General features: G+C 43.1%; 1 protein-coding gene across 9 annotated transcripts in view; it reads left to right on the top strand.

Annotated features, from left to right (window-relative positions):
- The window catches only part of nktr (natural killer cell triggering receptor), a 243,430-nt gene that overhangs the window by 208,139 nt on the left and 18,014 nt on the right, over positions 1-17,277 (top strand). For 6 of the 9 annotated variants that reach the window (XM_073055017.1, XM_073055023.1, XM_073055022.1 and 3 more), the window contains 3 exons: positions 4,343-4,402; positions 5,827-5,907; positions 12,052-12,593. In XM_073055017.1, coding sequence (XP_072911118.1) covers positions 4,343-4,402; positions 5,827-5,907; positions 12,052-12,151 — 241 coding nt within the window. In that variant the 3' untranslated portion in view covers positions 12,152-12,593. Of the gene's footprint in view, positions 1-4,342; positions 4,403-5,826; positions 5,908-12,051; positions 12,594-17,277 lie in introns of those variants that run through there. The other 3 variants (XM_073055020.1, XM_073055018.1, XM_073055021.1) reach the window with 3 other exon arrangements.

The raw sequence follows: 17,277 nt of genomic DNA, 5'->3' as shown, positions 1-17,277 counted from the left end.
CCGGTTAGAAGAATGGGCTGAACGTTGGCAGATGGAGTTTAATGCTGAGAAGTGTGAGGTTCTACATTTTGGCAGGAATAATCCAAATAGAACATACAGGGTAAATGGTAGGGCATTGAGAAATGCAGTGGAACAGAGAGATCTAGGAATAGCAGTGCATAGTTCCCTGAAGGTGGAGTCTCATGTAGATAGGGTGGTGAAGAAGGCTTTTGGAACGCTGGCCTTTATAAATCAGAGCATTGAGTACAGAAGTTGGGATGTAATGTTAAAATTGTACAAGGCATTGGTAAGGCCAAATTTGGAATATTGTGTACAGTTCTGGTCACCGAATTATAGGAAAGATATCAATAAATTAGAGAGAGTGCAGAGACGATTTACTAGGATGTTACCTGGGTTTCAGCACTTAAGTTACAGAGAAAGGTTGAACAAGTTAGGTCTCTATTCATTGGAGCGTAGAAGGTTGAGGGGGGATTTGATGGAGGTATTTAAAATTTTGAGAGGGATAGATAGAGTTGACGTGAATAGGCTGTTTCCATTGAGAGTAGGGGAGATTCAAATGAGAGGACATGATTTGAGAGTTAGGGGGCAAAAGTTTAAGGGAAACACGAGGGGGTATTTCTTTACTCAGAGAGTGATAGCTGTGTGGAATGAGCTTCCTGTAGAAGTAGTAGAGGCCAGTTCAGTTGTGTCATTTAAGGTAAAATTGGATAGGTATATGGACAGGAAAGGAGTGGAGGGTTATGGGCTGAGTGCGGGTAGGTGGGACTAGGTGAGATTAAGAGTTCGGCACGGACTAGGCGGGCCGGAATGGCCTGTTTCCGTGCTGTGATTGTTATATGGTTATAAGCCCTGGTTCACGCACGCCGTATCAGTTTGTCTAGTTCAGTATCGTACTGTGCCTCATCTAACAAAGGTAAAATGAGAGTGTTAAAATTACCTCCCCTCACCTTAAACGCATGCTCTCTGGTATTAGACATTTAAACCCTGGGACAAAGATACTGTTTGATTACTCAGATCTTCCCTCCAACCTCCGCCGCTCCAGAGAAAACAGTCTCTCCGAACCATCGACCAGAACTGTATACAATACTCCAGAGTTTTATAAAGCTGCAACATAACTTCCTGACCTTTGAACTCAATGCCTCAACTAATGTAGACAAGCATACAATATGTTGTCTTACCCATCCTGTCAAGCAGTGTAGCCACCTTTAGGGCGTTACGTACTTGGATCCCAAAGATCACTCTGCTCATCAACACTGTAAAGGGTCTTGTCATTAACAGTGTTCTGTCTCTTTATGTTTGACCTATCAAGGTGTAACACTTCACATTTGGCCGGGTTAACACCATCTGTTATTTCTCCGCTCATATCTGCAACTTATCTATCCTGTTGTATTCTTTGTCAGTCATCTATTCTATCCACAACATCACCAATCTTTGTGTCATCTACAAACTTACTAACCCACCCATCTACATTTTCATCCAGGTCATTTATATACAGCAGAGATCCCAGTACAGATCCCTGTGGACCACTAATCACCAGCTAGAATAAGTCCCTTTAACCATTTCCTTCTGTCTTCTATAGACAAGCCAGTTCTGAATTACCATTGATCCCATGCATCTTAATCTACTGAATAAGCCTCCCATGAGGGACCCAGGCTTGCCCACATCATGTTCCTTTGTGCAGCAAAGGTGTTGGCTCTGCTGAGTCTGAGGAGTAAATGACAAAATAGTGTCAACACTTTCAGTTTAATTAGAACAATATGGCTTATCTTCCAGATTTGTAGAAAATTGTTAGTGAGATTGGAGATAGGGGGGGTGCAGCATAATGGTAAGTGTGTCGCTGTAAGAACAGGGTTCGATTCCTGTGCAGGTTGACTGTGGTTAAGAAGGCATATGATGCATCAGCCTTTCATCAACCATGGGATTGAGTTTAAGAACTGAGAGGTAATGTTACAGCTATTTTGGACCCTGGTCAGGCCCCACTTGGAGTACTGTGCTTAGTTCTGGTCACCTCACTACAGGAGGGATGTGGAAGCCATAGAAAGTGTGCAGAGGAGATTTACAAGGATGTTGCCTGGATTGGGGAGCATCCCTTATGAGAATAGGTTGAGTGAACTCGGCCTTTTCTCCTCGGAGCGACAGAGGATGAGAGGTGACCTGATAGAGGTGTATAAGATGTTGAGAGGCATTGATCATGTGGATAATCAGAGGCTTTCTCCCAGGGCTGAAATGGCTATCACAAGAGGGCAGTTTTAAGGTGCTTGGAAGTAGGTACAGAGGAGATGTCAGGGGTAAGTTTTTACACAGAGAGTGGTGAGTGCGTGGAATGGGCCACCAGCAATGGTGATGGAGGCAAATACGATAGGATCTTTTAAGAGACTCCTGGATAGGTACATGGAGCTTAGAAAAATAGAGGGCTATGGGTAACCCTTGGTCATTTCTAAGTAAGTGCATGTTCGGCACAGCATTGTGGGCCGAAAGACCTGTATTGTGCTGCAGGTTTTCTATGTTATATGACTAAATATCTTTGTATTTTCTGCTGCTAAGAAAAGGAATGAGGGATTGATGTTAAACTGAGCTCTGCTCTGTCTTTATTGCTCCAGTAACCAGAGAGTGACTCACCCAAGTTACTATTGACTGGTTTGCTGCCAAGATCTTCCGCCCAAGGGACAGGCCTCTAGAGCTGCAATAATTGAACTAATTGAATGAATAGCACTTGTAAGAGAGGCATAACAATAATTTGTTTTTACTAATCAGCTAATGTCTACAAAATTCTATAAAATTATATGTAGAAATTAAACCTGACACTGTTGTAAATACTCAGCAGTTCAAGCAGCATCCATGGAGAGGGAAGCACTTAACACTTCAAGTTGATGGCAAAATAGAAGATCATGTTTTGACATTGTATTTTTTGGTCTACATTACATAAAAGCACAACTTAACCTTTTTGCCTCCACTTTTTTATGTCAGTCTTTATCTCCACAATCATTAGGCCTTAGAATATTAACATCTTCAACACCACTTGCAATCCCAAGGAATCTCAGCCCTCATTCCCATGATTTGATAGAGATATGTAGAACATCAATCAAACCTTGATGGCTAAAAGGGTCATTGAATGAGCCTTGAATCATAAGCAAGAGAAAATCTGCAGATGCTGAAAATCCAAGCAACACACACAAAATGCTGGAGGAACTCAGCAGGCCAGGCAGCATCTATGAAAAAGAGTATAGTCGGTGTTTCAGGCCAAGCGGCTCTTGAATCGTCCTGTTGAATCGGTTTGCTCCAATGTACTCTATTCAGGCCAGAGTTGCTGTTGTAGAACATGGGATATAGAACATAAAACAGTATGGCATAGTTCTTTAGCCCATGATATTGTAGTGACCTTTTAACCTACTTCAAAATCAGTCTAACTCTTCACTCCCTTAAAGCCCTCCACTCTTTTAGCATTTATGTGCCAATCTAAGTCTCTTAAATATCCCTAATGCAAGAGTGTTCCATGTAGTTACTACTCTCTCTATTTTAAAAAAAACCTCTGCAATTCCCCCCCCCCCCTGCCCCCCCCCCCGGCCGATACTTTGCTCTAATCACCTTAAAATTATATCCCCTCACATTAGCCATTTCTGCCCTGGAAAACCACTGAATGACCCCTGCATCTTGCGAACAGAATCTGTTGCAACCCTGATGCACTGTGCAATCTAATAATTGTTGGAATTCTCCATGTCCGAACATAGCTAGAACAGGATGAAGTTGGAAATCTTGAGATATTTAATACTTCTGGCAAAGAGTCTGGTGCAGACAAAACACAAACATTTGTCTTTGGTAGATAACCTAAAGCAAGCAAATATATTTATTTAGCAGAAACATTCATTTCAGCTTGCAAGAAAAATGCTGTGAATGATTAGAACCTGATTTCTCATACAATTGCACCTAAATACCAAGGTGTCGACAGCCATGAATTCTATACCATGTTTTAGAAGCTGTAGGCTACTGCCAGCGGTCGCTGGTACAGTCATCGCAGGCAGGCACTGAGAATGCAAGCAGTTGTCCGTGGGTGGAAGGAGTTACCTCGAGCTATTCTCCTTGCCTTCCTACCCACTAAATGTTTCTGTAGAGCAACGTCAGTTACTGTTAATAGCGCCTCCACATCTCCCAGGACTGTGCCTCAGATTATAACCCTGCTCCTGACTGGTTACCAGCTGGCTACTGGAGAGAGGGAGGGGAAGGTATACAAAACGTAGCCTTGACCTGGATATAGGTATGTAACAGATGGTGTAGAGTGGAAGCATGTTTTGGGATTGTGTATTTTGTACCTGCTCACTTGCACTTGTTTCTATTTCTCCAACAGTAGAACATACAGTCACAGCCGTTCTAGGAGCCTTTCCTCCAGCCGTCACCGGAGATCTCGGTATGTATCCAGTGGAGGCTACTGCTGTAGGCTCAAGTACTGAATGTTGGCACCTTCTCCTCACCTCAGGATGGCTTACAGTCCCAGAACATCCCAGGCCCCACACAGTTAGTACTAGCACTGTAGGGCAGCTTTGTGAAAGGGGAATTGGAATTGGTTTATTATTGTCACACAGTGAAAAGCTCGTCTTGCATACTGTTCACACCATTATGATGGTGCTGGAAGCATGGGCTGCCCAGCACAATCCCCGCTGATTTGATATGATGCAAACAACACAGTTCACTGAATAAAGCTGATCTTTACAGAGTACGTTGAGATAGCACAAAGTAAAACAATAACAATGAAGAATAGTGCAGGTAGATAATAAAGTTGCAAGTTCATAACAAGGTAAATTGTGAGGTTGAAATTCTATGCCTTTGACCACTTGCAGGGAAATGGACTTAGGCTTTCCTCCAGGATAAACAGAACATAGAAATCTACAGCACATTACAGGCCCTTCGGCCCACAATGTTGTGCCGACCATATATCCTATTCTAGAAACTGCCTAGAATTTCCCTAGTGCATAGCCTTCTATTTTCTAAGCTCCATGTACCAAATGTTTTGATTTATGAGCTGGGTAATGGTCATCCATGCTCCAGTGTCCTCCCATGCAATAAATAATTTTGTTTTTCAAGTCAATAGGTTCCCAGGAAGTAGTGGAGAAATTTACCTCATGGTGTCAAGTACCTTGAGTAGTTTTTTCTCATTAAGGTTTGTATAGTGTTAGTGGCAGTTCTCAGAGAAAGCCCCTGGGATGCAATGGACCAGCCAACACACACAGTGCTGGAGGAACTCAGCAGATCAGAGAGCAAAATAAACAGTTGGTATGAGACCCTTCATCAGATATTGGGTCTTGATGAGAGAGTCTTGGCCAAGATGCTGTTTATTTCTTCCATAGTTGCTGTATGGCCTACTGAGTTCTTCCAGCATGTTGTGTGTTATCTCTTGGTCATCAGCCAGAGGATGTGGAGCAGAACCTTCTGCCCACAGACCATGATGCCAAGGGAGGATGTCTAAAGCAGCTCACCTACCTACCCCCCACCCCATCATCTCTCTGTTTCCCTTTGCCGGATCTACTGAGTGCTTCTTCCAGATTTGTTGGTGTGAACAGCCTCTGTGTTCCCTGCAGTGAAACTCACCACAGCTCACACTGTGTAATTTGATTCACCATAGCTCTCGATGCAGTAGAAATTATTCCATTAGGTTCTTTGATAAGTGCTAGAGTGCAGCTAATGGTGAGAGTGCATTAACTGGATGCTCGAGTTCCACTGAAGTGCTTGACAGTATCCTCCGAAACTCTTTTCCATGAAGTGCTGTCACAATACACTTACAAAGGAAATGCTTTGCGGTAATTGCTGTGATTTTTTTCCCCCTCTTGATTCCAGGTCAGATTCATATGATAGTTATGATAGTAGGAGCAGGAGTCGGAGTCGAAGCCGCAGTTACCACAAATCTCGAAGGTCCAGGTAAGAGAGTATTCCCACTGTCTGCATTAACCTGCCACCTCTCCCAAAACAACAGCCTTTTCATTCCTTCCTACATCATCATCAACATTATCTGCTGTGTCGTAAGACGTAGGCGATCATGGTCTTCTGACCATGATTGTTCTTGGCAAGTTTTTCTGCAGAAGCAGTTTGCCATCGCCACTTTCTGGGCAATGTCTTTACTCTTGTCGGGTGACCCCCACCCCTCTCCCTCACCCCCCCCCCCCCCCCAGCCATTATCAACACTCCTCAGAGATTGCCTGGCAGCAGTGGTCACATAACCAGGATTTGTGATATGAACCAGCTGCTCATACAACCATCGACCACCCTGACCAGTGGCTAAGCAAGTGCTACACCTTGCCCAAGGGTGACCTACAGGCTCGTGGAGGGAAGGAGTGCCTTACATTTCCCTTGGTAGAGATGTGTCTTCACCCTGGCAGCCCCTCCTCCCTTATAACTCTCCATTTTTCTTTAATTCCTGTATCTTTCTAAGAGTCTCTTAATGTCTCTAATATATCTGTCTCTACCACCATCCTTGACAGTGCATTCCACACACCCACTACTCTGTGTGTGTGTGATTGTGTGTAAAACAAAAACTGACCTCTGACATCCCCCCCCCCCGATACTTTCCTCCAATCACTATTCCTCCACCTCTGCCCATGACCACCTACCTCTCCAAGAGACACTAAGGACCATTGCAGTTTCCAGAATGCAGTGATTGCAGACCTTCCTCTTATCGAAAGCCTTTAATATAACAACGTGCCCAAAGACCCTCCACAGAGACACAGTTTGATAAGGCTGTAGGGGCAGGTCTTCACACAGGAGAGTGATAGTGAAAGGATTCCTGGCTGCTCAAAGCACAGCCATTGACAATTTTAACCAAATTAACCATGGTAAGTCAGTCAGCACATGAGGGATAAGGAGCTGAGCATGAATAGTCACAGACAGCAGTGCTTTGGATAAGTTCAAGCTTGCAGTGGATAGAATGAGGGAAGTCGATCAGCAGCAAAATGCAGTGATTGGGTTTAGAAATAGCAAAAGCACAAATGAAGATTTTAGTAGATAGGTGAAACATGGAACAAGTTGGAAGTGGGTGGTTTCAATAAGGATTGGGATTTGTTATCCAAAGTTTGTCTCAGGATTCCTTGGACAATGAAGGCTGCAAGCACTCTGGTTCCAGTCAGGCAGATACTGATGAGTGAGGAGAGGGAATTGTGTACAATGACATTGACTGGGACTTTACCTGGATATCTTCTGATGTGGATAATTTATAATTAAGCACAAGAAGAGAAGTCAGGGGCTTTGGAAAGAGCAGAGGGACCAGCCATCTCTGGAGCAGCAGTTCTATATTGGACTAATCCAGGCACCATGAGTACTGATCCCACCAGGATAAAATGAAGCTTGACACCTGGTCAAATACCTTTTCAGAATCTAAATATACTACCTCTACAGATATCCTCTCTCCTGTTACATCCTCAAAGAATTTGAGAAAATTTGTTGTGATTTACCTTTACTAAAATCTAGGTTTAATTGCATTCAGTCTTCTCTTAATGATTACCTCTTTCCTCTTTGAGGTATGTCTTTCCTCTTTGGTTTATGTCTTATCTCTGTGTTTGCCCAGTCCATGTTCAATAACTCCTCACACATACTTCTATAAGTGCCTATATTTAATTTGAAGACACTGGTTATGGGCCTATGTTCATCCTCAAACTCCTTTTGGAATTGTGCTTACTTACACCTAAGAGTTCTTTCAACACAAGATCTCTTATTAATCATTGCTCATTACGTAAAAGCATATCTCAAATAACCCATACAGGGGTAGGACTCTGCAATGCACTGCTCTGAAATGCAAACAACACATTCCATGAATTATTTTACTGTACCCTTACTAGTCTAATCAAGATGTAGATTAAAATCGCCCATGATACTTGCAGTTCCCTTCAAACAGGCTCTTGTTATAAAGATAAGGAGTAGCTTTATTTGTTGCAGTACATGGAAACACATTGAAATGTGTTGTTCGAATTAACGGCCAACATAGTCTGTGGATGTACTGGGGCAGCCCACAAGTGTTATCGTGCTTCTGGTGCCAACATAGAATGCCCACAAATTGCTAACCTTAACTTGTATGTCGTTGGACTGTGGGAGGAAACTGGAGCACCTGGGGGAAACCCACGCAGTCATGGGGGAGAACGTACTAACTCCTTATAGACAGCGGTGGGGAAGAGTTACCCTAACTGCTACACATTTATCCCCATTTATGCTCTGACCTACTGAGTTCACATTTTGGTGGTCTACAGTCTTACTTCCACACATGTCTTCCTTCCCCTGCTGTTCATGATTTCAACCCAAACCAATTCCACATCACCATCTAATTGCAAGCAGAAATTCTGCAGATGCTGGAAATTCAAGCAATACGCACAAAATGCTCAAGGAACTCAGCAGGACAGGCAGCATCTGTGGAAAAGAGTACAATCGACGTTTTGGGCAGAGACCTTTAAAAGGGTTACTATCCACTGCCTTCATATCCCAACTCTGCTCTGGTATAGTGCATCATTGACACCGCCAGCCCACTTCGGGAAAGGTGAAATATTGGACACCCAGTCTTGCAGCCATGTTTCTGTAGTAGCTGTTGAGTCATACTCAAATGTTGCTTTCAACTCATCTGTCTTGTTGCAAATGCTGTGTGCACACAAATAAAGAATGTTAAGCTTTGATTTTTTTTTAAATTTGTAGCCCTGGATTTGCTCTGTTATGCATATTATCTTTTACATCCTCTGCCTTGGCCTATTGCACCATGACCGTCAGCCTTCTCCTCACTCTGTTGGGCCACTGCTCTTGATTTATTAAAACCTCCTGTTTGCGCAGCCCTCCGCCATCACAGTTAGTTTAAGTTGCCCTCTGCAACCCTAGCTGATGATTCACTAGGACGCTGGTCCCAGCATGATTCAAATGGAGTCTGTCCCAACAGGACAGCTCTCTCCTTCCCTAATATCAGTCCCAGTGTCCTATGAAACAGAATACATTTCTCGCCCTCAGTAGGATTTGAGGCGTGCATTTACCTCTCTAATCCTATTTATCCTTTAACAATTTGCACCTGGCTCAAGTAAGAATCTGGAGATTATCACCCTTGTGATTCTACTTTTCAGTTTTGGCCAGAGCTCCCCACAATCCGTCAGCAGAACTTCCTTCCTTGTTGTTAGTGCCATGATCACCTTCCCTTTCCAAGTTCCTCTCCAATCCAGAAGAAATGCCCTTGGCACTTAAGCATGTACCACCAGGCACAAACACGGCTTCCATCTTACTGGTATCAGACTATTGAATGGGTCTCTTGTACGGATAAGATGAATTCTTGACTTCATAATGACTTTGCCATTGTCTTGCATCTTATTGGCTGATAGCACTGCACATTCTCTGTAACTGTCACACTATATTCTGTTACTGTTTTTCCCTTGTAGTAAGCTGATGCACTGATGGGATGAAATGATGTGTATGGGTGGCATGCAAAACAGATTTTCACGGTACCTCAGTACATGTGACAATAATAAACCAATTAGCTAAAGCACCAAGCAGGCATGTCATTTGGAACTCTGTTTGCTTCAGTCTATTCCCCTAGTGTTGGCGTTCCATCAACATTCCTTCTCCTTTATGTAACCAAGAAATTGGTACTTTTTTACATTCTACTTGGTCTTGCTCCAAAATTCAACCTTTTTGGACAAATTTAAGAGTTTTACTGGAACAAATCATTGGAATACAACTTCCACACAACCCAACATTACTTTTACTAGGTAATATTGAAGGGATAAAACCGATATCCAGATTGAATAAATATCAGAAAGAATTTATAAAAATTGCATTGGCAGTAGCCAAAAAAGCTATTGCAGTGACTTGGAAATCGGATACATATCTAAGTATAGATCGTTGGAAGAACGAAATTTATGGCTGTATTCCACTTGAAAAAATCACTTACAATTTAAGAGATAAATATGAAACATTTTTGAAAATTTGGCGCCCTTATTTACAAAAGACAGGATTAAATATATAGGTGCTCCGAAGATGAAATAATTGGTTACTTGGGGAAAGAAATAAATGCATACACCAAAGTTATTACGAACTCCGTGGAGCGTGTGGGGATCTTCCAATATCCAGGCATTCCTTTTTTTTTTTCTCTTTCTTTTTTTTTAGGGATGTTAGGGGGGAGGGGTTAAGGGGAGGGGGGCTGGGTAACATTTTTTTTTTCTCATACACTTTTATTTTGTAACTATTTGAAAACAATAAAAAAAGTTTAAAAAAAAAACATTCCTTCTCCTTTGACTTTAATGTCTGCCTGTGCCGCAAACTGTTTGCAAATCCTCTTTGCAGTCCCTACCCTCATCCAGACGGAGCAAGAACCTGCACCTGTTAGCTGAGGGTAAGGGCTAAGGCTCCTCTGGGCTCCCCTACCTGCCTCTTCTGCAGTCACATCATAATGTCCCTGACCATTCACTGGTTTAAAGGCAGTCAGTGTAAGATGCATGAAGTACCATGTCGAGTCTGGATAAGTCTCCGTCTCCCGGACTTGTGGTAATGTTTGTAGCTCTACTCCAGCTCATCAGGTCTGAGGCTCAGGTCCCACACCACCAGGTTCAGGAGCAGTTACTATTCTTCACCCATCAGGCTCCTGAACCAGCACGGATAACTTCACTCAACCTCCACACTCCATTAATTCCACACCTATGGAGTCAGTTTCATGGACTCTACAACTCATGTTCTCAACATTACTTATTTACTTTCTTTGCACTATTTGTCTTTTGCACATTGGTTGTTTGTCACTCTTAACATATAGTTTTTCAAAAATTCCATTGTACTTTATTTTCCTATGAATATCTGCATGAAAATAAATCTCAAGGAAGTATATGGTGACAAATATGTACTTTGATATTAAATTTACTGTGACTTTCACTTGAGCTAAAGTTTCTTGGGCATCTTTTCATACATTTTTACTGGAGCACTATGAATGAGTTGGCTAACAAGTACCCATTGGAAAAGGTCTTATAAGACCATCAAGCCTCCCCAGTTCAGGTATTAAACCTTGCTCATCATCAGCTTAAGGTAATGCAGTATCATAAGACATAGGAACAGAATTGGGCCATTCAGCCCATTGAGTCTGATCCATCATTCCATCATAGCTGATATATTATCCCCCTAAACCACATTTTCTTGCCTTGTCCCCAAAATCTTTGACGTCCTGACTAACCAACAACCTGTCAACCTCCATTTTAAATACTTAATGACTTAACCTCTACAGCCATCTGTAGCAATAAATTCCACAGATCCAATATCTCTGTCTAAAGACATTCCTCCTCATCTCTGTTCCAAAGGGACATCCTTCTGTTCTGAGGCTGTGTCCTCTGGTCCGAGACTCCCCCGCTATAGGAAATATCCTCTCCACATCCACTCTATCTAGGCCTTCCATTATTTGATAGGTTTAAATGTGATCTCCCTTTATTCTTCTAAACTCCAGGGAGTACAGGCCCAGAGCCGTCAAACACTTCTCATATGTTAACCCTTAACCTGGGATCATTCTCATGGACCTCCATTCGTCCTTCTCCAAAGTTGGCACATCCTTTCTTCGATAAAGGGGCCCAAAGCTGCTCAAATCTCCCAAGCGTCATCTAACCAATGCCTTAATAAAGCCAAAAGACATGGGAGCGAAATAAGGCTATTTTGGCCGATTCAGTCTGCTCTGGCATTTCATCATGGCTGATCTATTTTCCCTCTCAACCCCATTCTCCTGCCTTCTCCCAGTAACCTTTCACACCTTGACTGCATACATCCAATGACCTGGCCTCCATAGCCATATGTGGCAACGATTTCTAAAGGATTTCAGCATCCTCTGGCTAAAGAAATTCCTCTTCATCTCTGTTCTAAAGGGACATCCCTCTATTGTCAGAAGATGTAAGCCTCAGTATTACATCCTTGCTTTTATATTCTAGTCCTCTCAAAATGAAGGCTAACATTAGTATGGCAGTAACTCATCATTGTGAAAGGTTCTTGCTTCCTTGGTCGCACTGAGAAGTTGGTCTGGACAAGGATTAATGATGTCCTTTCTTTCCCCCCACCCAACCGGCAACACTTTCTGTCGGGCAGAAGCAGGGACAGAAGCTACAGGTCATACCGCTCGTACAGCAGGAGCGACCGGAGTTACTCCCACCACCGGAGCCACAGCGAGAGCAGCAGATACAGCTGACGGACAGACCTCCAGCCCTCGCCCTCCTGGAACACTTCCCTCCTCCTCTCCCTGCACAGATCCAGAACTATTTATTGGCGACAGATTCATTCGCTTTTCTTTAAACTTTGGGAGAAACTGCAGTGAATTAGAAATTCATGGTTAATGCTGCAGTGAGTGGGTGGGAGGAAGAGGGGAGGCTCTTTTGATCTTTGGTTTTTTTTTGCAAATTGTATTGAATTAAACTCTTTGCAGCTCTTGCTGAGAGGAACTGTAATTTGTACCTGCAGTTTTGTATGTAAGCAATAGTATTTACACTTATGTACTGTACTTAACTGCATAATTCTGTCACAGTTTAAAGGGAAAAATAGTAAATTTTCATAATTCTACCTGGTCTCCCTCCATTTTTAAAAAGGTAGATTATCAAAAAAAAATTAAAAGGTATATTTTGAAATGGTTTAAACATATTTGTATGGAATTATTATTGTAGGCTGATGAATTATAGAATTGTTTGCAACATACAATGCGAAATCACAAAAAAATAGGATCAACAGTGGGCCTCTCTCTTCAAGCCTGCCCTCGCATTTGGTATGATTATGGCTGATCTGTGTTGGTTTCAGCTCCTCTTCTGCATCATAACCTTTTCTTTGCAAACACGAGATTTTGCGGAGATGTGTAGAAATTTCTTTCAATGGGGGAGTGAATCTTTAAATCCACTGTCCTGAAGGTGGTCATTAGAGTTATTGAAGGTGAAGGTAGACAAATATTTGAAAGAACAACAAAGTAAAGGTCAAAGATGAGGCCACGCTCAGGTTCCAGGAGGAACACCGCATGTTCTGTCTGCTCAGTCTCCAACCTGACAGCATGGCGTCGATCTCTCAAACTCCAGTCATTTCTCCCTGCTCTCCCTTCTTTTTCCACTCCCAATTCTGGTTCCATTCTCACTCCTCCTCACCTGCCCATCACCTCCCTACAATGGCCCTTCTCTTTCTCCAATGGTCCACTCTCCTCTCCAATCAGATTCCTTATTCAGCTCTTTACATCTTGCACCCCTCATCTTCCAGTTTTTCACATTGTCTTACCTTCCCCCTCACCCACTCTCACCTATCACCTGCCAGCTTGTGCTCCTTCCATTCCCTCCAACATCTCATACTGGCTTCCACCTCCTTCCTTTACAGTCCTGACGAAGGGTCTCAGCCCGAAATGTCGACTGTGCTTCTTCCTACAGATGCTGCCTGGCCTGCTGCGTTCCACCAGCATTTTGTGTGTGTTGTTTGAATTTCCAGCATCTGCAGATTTCCTCTTGTTTGCATTTTTATAATAAATAAATAATTATAGTTTCAATTACTATAATCACCTACTAAACTTTATCATTTTGAATACAGTGGGGTGCATTTATAGAGTTACATATTTACAACATTAGCACATCCCAACCAGCAGAACCCCTTTGAATACTCAACACTGATGTCTGTGCCAAATGCCTCTGAGTAAAGCACAATGCTTTACAGCACCAGCAACCCGGGTTCAGTTCCTGCTGCGGACAGTCAAGGAGTTTGTACATTCTGCCTGTGACCACGTGGATTTCCGAGTGACAGAGATGCAGCTTCAGCAATGTGCTAATAGGAAGATTCATCTATTGTCTTCCCCATATAGTTTCAATGGGATGAAATCAGAATGTCCACACTCAATGACCACAAACTATCAGTTGCAGGTTTTATTTCCTAAAAACTGATTATTCCATAAAGTCATAACTCCAGAATGATGTCTAACAAGCTACAAAGAACATGCTGAAGAAACTCAGCAAGTCAAGCAACATCTGTCAGAAGAAAGGAATTAGCGACATTTTGGATCAAAACCCTGCATTGGACTGAGTGGAGAGGGGAGATGGACAATATGGAATGGGCAGGATGTAGGGACAGAGGTGAGATTACGGCCTGAAGAGTTGGGTACGAGGCAGGGTGAGGGATGATGGGCAGGTGGAACCAGACACAGGAGAGAGAGAAGCGGGTAGATGAGAGATTAAGGCAGACAAAAAGAAAGCGGATGGAGCCAACGGGGGAGGAACATATCAGTTATCTGGAGAGGCCAGCAGATGGAGAAGATAGGAAGAAATTGAGGTTTCTAAGACCAGAGGTTTAGAGGAGATCTGAGGAAATTCTGTACTGTTTGACTTCAATTCTGTGACTTAGTCCTCAGCATATTCCATTATTATCCATGCTCTCGTAACCAGGGATCCAGTGACAGCTCTTACTACACACATCACCCCATCACACCCAGCATCCCCACAGACAGTCCTGAGCCCACTCCATTTCACTGCTTGTCCATGTTACATTCAAAGGTTCACCCTTTCTCAACATCACTGATGCACGATACTGCTCATCCAGCAGTTGGGTCACCAAAGCATTTTCTAGTGGCCACCATCTTCAGACTTGGCTGTATCTTCTCCCTGACACTGTCCATGTCTGAGTCAAACCTAGCGTCGAATTTCATCCCAACGTGTTGGCTCCATCACCAACATTGGCCCCATATAGATTCAAAATTGCTTCCTCTTCTCCTCAGTCACTGAAACTCCTACCCAAGACTTGCTATCTCCAAAAAACAAAATGCTACAGCTGCCCATTCACCTCTATTCAGGGTCTGAAACAGTCCTTCCAGGTGAGGTAATACTTCGCCTGCAAGTGTGTTGACGTCGGCTACTGTATCCAGTGCTCCTGGTGTGGCTTCCTCTACATTGGTGAGACCTGAAGTAGATTAGGGAATCAATTCGTCGAGCGTTTTTGTTCCATCTGCTACAACAGGTGAGATTTCCCAATAACTACTCTCCACAATTCTACTTTCCATTCCCATTCTGACATGTCAGTCCACGGCCTTCTCTTCTACCATGATGAAGCCACTCTCAGGTTGGAGGAGCAACATCACATATTCCATATAGGTAGCCTCCAATCTGATGGCATAACTATCGATTTCTCTAATATCCAGTAATTTCTGCCCCCTCCCCTTCTCTCCTTTTCAATTCCCTATTTTGAATCCCCTCTTCTTTTCTCACCTGCCCATCACCTCCTCTGGTGCCCCCCTCCATCCCCTTCTCCAATAATCCACCTTTCTATCAGATTCCTTCTCATTCAGCTCTTTACCAATCTCTTACAGTATTGTGCAAAAGTCTCAGGCACATGTATAAAGCCAGGGTACCTTTGTCAACATGGAAGGGAGAGCAAGTTTGCAAATCTGACAAGAACAAAGGATGTTGGGAACAGTGAGAGTGGATCGCCATGGGAGGGGTGTGGGACAGGTGGCAGAGGAGGAGTGCCAGGGGCAGTGGGGGTGGTGGTGCAGGTACACCCAGCCCTGAGACAAGGTCATTTGATTCTAAACAATTTTTTTTTAATCATTACAGAATGTCTCTTTGGTGCTTCCTGCTCCCTCCCCTTTCCCTTCCCCTTTTCCCAACCATAGGGCGGATGGTAGAAAAGCTAAGAAAGCATGCGAGACTGTCAGGAAGGGCAGGCAGATGGCAGGACAAAATTGCAGCCATTAGAGATGCAGGATCAAAAAAGGCAGCAAGTACACTATTCAAAGTGTTGTCTCTCAATGCATGGGGTGTCAGAAATAAGGTGAACGATCTTGTTGCTCCATTACAGATTGCGTGGTATCACTGAATTGTGGCTGAAGGATGGTTGTAGTTCTGAGCTAAATGTCCAATGTTCCACGTTGTATCGGAGGGATAGGAAGACAGGCAGAGGGGATGCCATGCTCTACTGAAGAATGGCATCAAATCAGTAGAAAGATGTGACATAGGATTGAAAGATGTTGAATCCTTGTGGGTTGAATTAAGAAACTGCAAGGGTAAGAGGACCCTGATGGCCAGTTATATTCAGGGCTCCAAACAGTAGCTGGGACTCGGACCACAGGTTACAACAGGAAATAGTCATGGGAGATTTCAACATGCAGATTGACTGGGAAAATCAGGTTGGAAATAGATCTCTCTTGAGTGAGTTTGTTGAATGCCTATGAAATGGCTTTTCAGAGCAGTTTGTTGTTGAGCCTACGAGGAGATCAGCTATACTGGATTAGGTGTCATGTTATGAACCAGAGGTGATGAAGGAATTTAAGGTAAAGAAACCCGTAAGATCCAGTGATTACAATATGATTGAGTTCAACTTGAAATTTGATAGGGAGAAAGCAAGTCTGACATAGCAGTATTTCAGTGGAGTAAAGGAAATTACAGTGGTATGAGAGAGGAGTTGGCCGAAGTAAATTGGAAGGAGATGCTGGCAGGGATGACAGCAGAGCGGCAATAGCATGAGTTTCTGGGGGAAATGAGGAAGGTGCATGTTTTCCAAAAATGAAAAACAGATGTATTCCAAAAACAAAGAAATACACAAATGGAAAAATAGTACAATTGTTGAAACACCTATGGGTACAAAAATCACCCGGACCAGATGAACTGCACCCTAGGGTTCTGAAAGAGGTAGCGGTAGAAATTGTGGAGGCATTAGTAATGACCTTTCAAAAATCATTGGACTCTGGCATAGTGCCAGAAGACTGGAAAATTGCAAATGTCCCTCCACTCTTTAGGAAAGGAGGAAGGCAGCTGAAAGGAAATTATAGACCAGTTAGCCTGACCTCAGTGGTTGGGAAGATGTTGGAGTCATTTGTTAAGGAAGAGATTATGGAGTACTTGATGATACAGGACAAGATAGGACTTAGTCAGCATGGTTTCCTTAAGGAAAACTCTTGCCTGACAAACCTGTTGGAATTCTTTGAGGAAATTACACATAAGATAGATAAGGGGGGCATAGTGGATGTTGTATATTTGGACTTTCAGAAGGCCTTTGACAGGGTGCCACACATGAAGCTTCTTACCAAGTTAAGAGCCCATGGTATTACAGGAAAGTTACTGTCAGGGTTAGAGCATTGGCTGTTTGGTAGGAGGCAGCAAGTAGGAATAAAAGGATCCTTTTCTGGTTGAATGCCAGTGACTAGTGGTGGTCTGCAGGGGTCGGTGTTGGGACCGCTTCTTTTTATGCTGTATATCAATAATTTAGATGGTGGAATTGATGGCCTCAGAAGGACTTGGACAGATTAAATTGAATTGAATTTATTACTTGCATCCTTCATATACATGAGTAAAAATCTTCACATTGCAT

Source organism: Hemitrygon akajei, chromosome 8, assembly GCF_048418815.1.
Source record: "Hemitrygon akajei chromosome 8, sHemAka1.3, whole genome shotgun sequence".
In the NCBI taxonomy this organism is placed as follows: domain Eukaryota; kingdom Metazoa; phylum Chordata; class Chondrichthyes; order Myliobatiformes; family Dasyatidae; genus Hemitrygon; species Hemitrygon akajei.
Note: the sequence above shows the minus strand (reverse complement) of the source record. Positions and strands in the feature narration are given on the sequence as shown.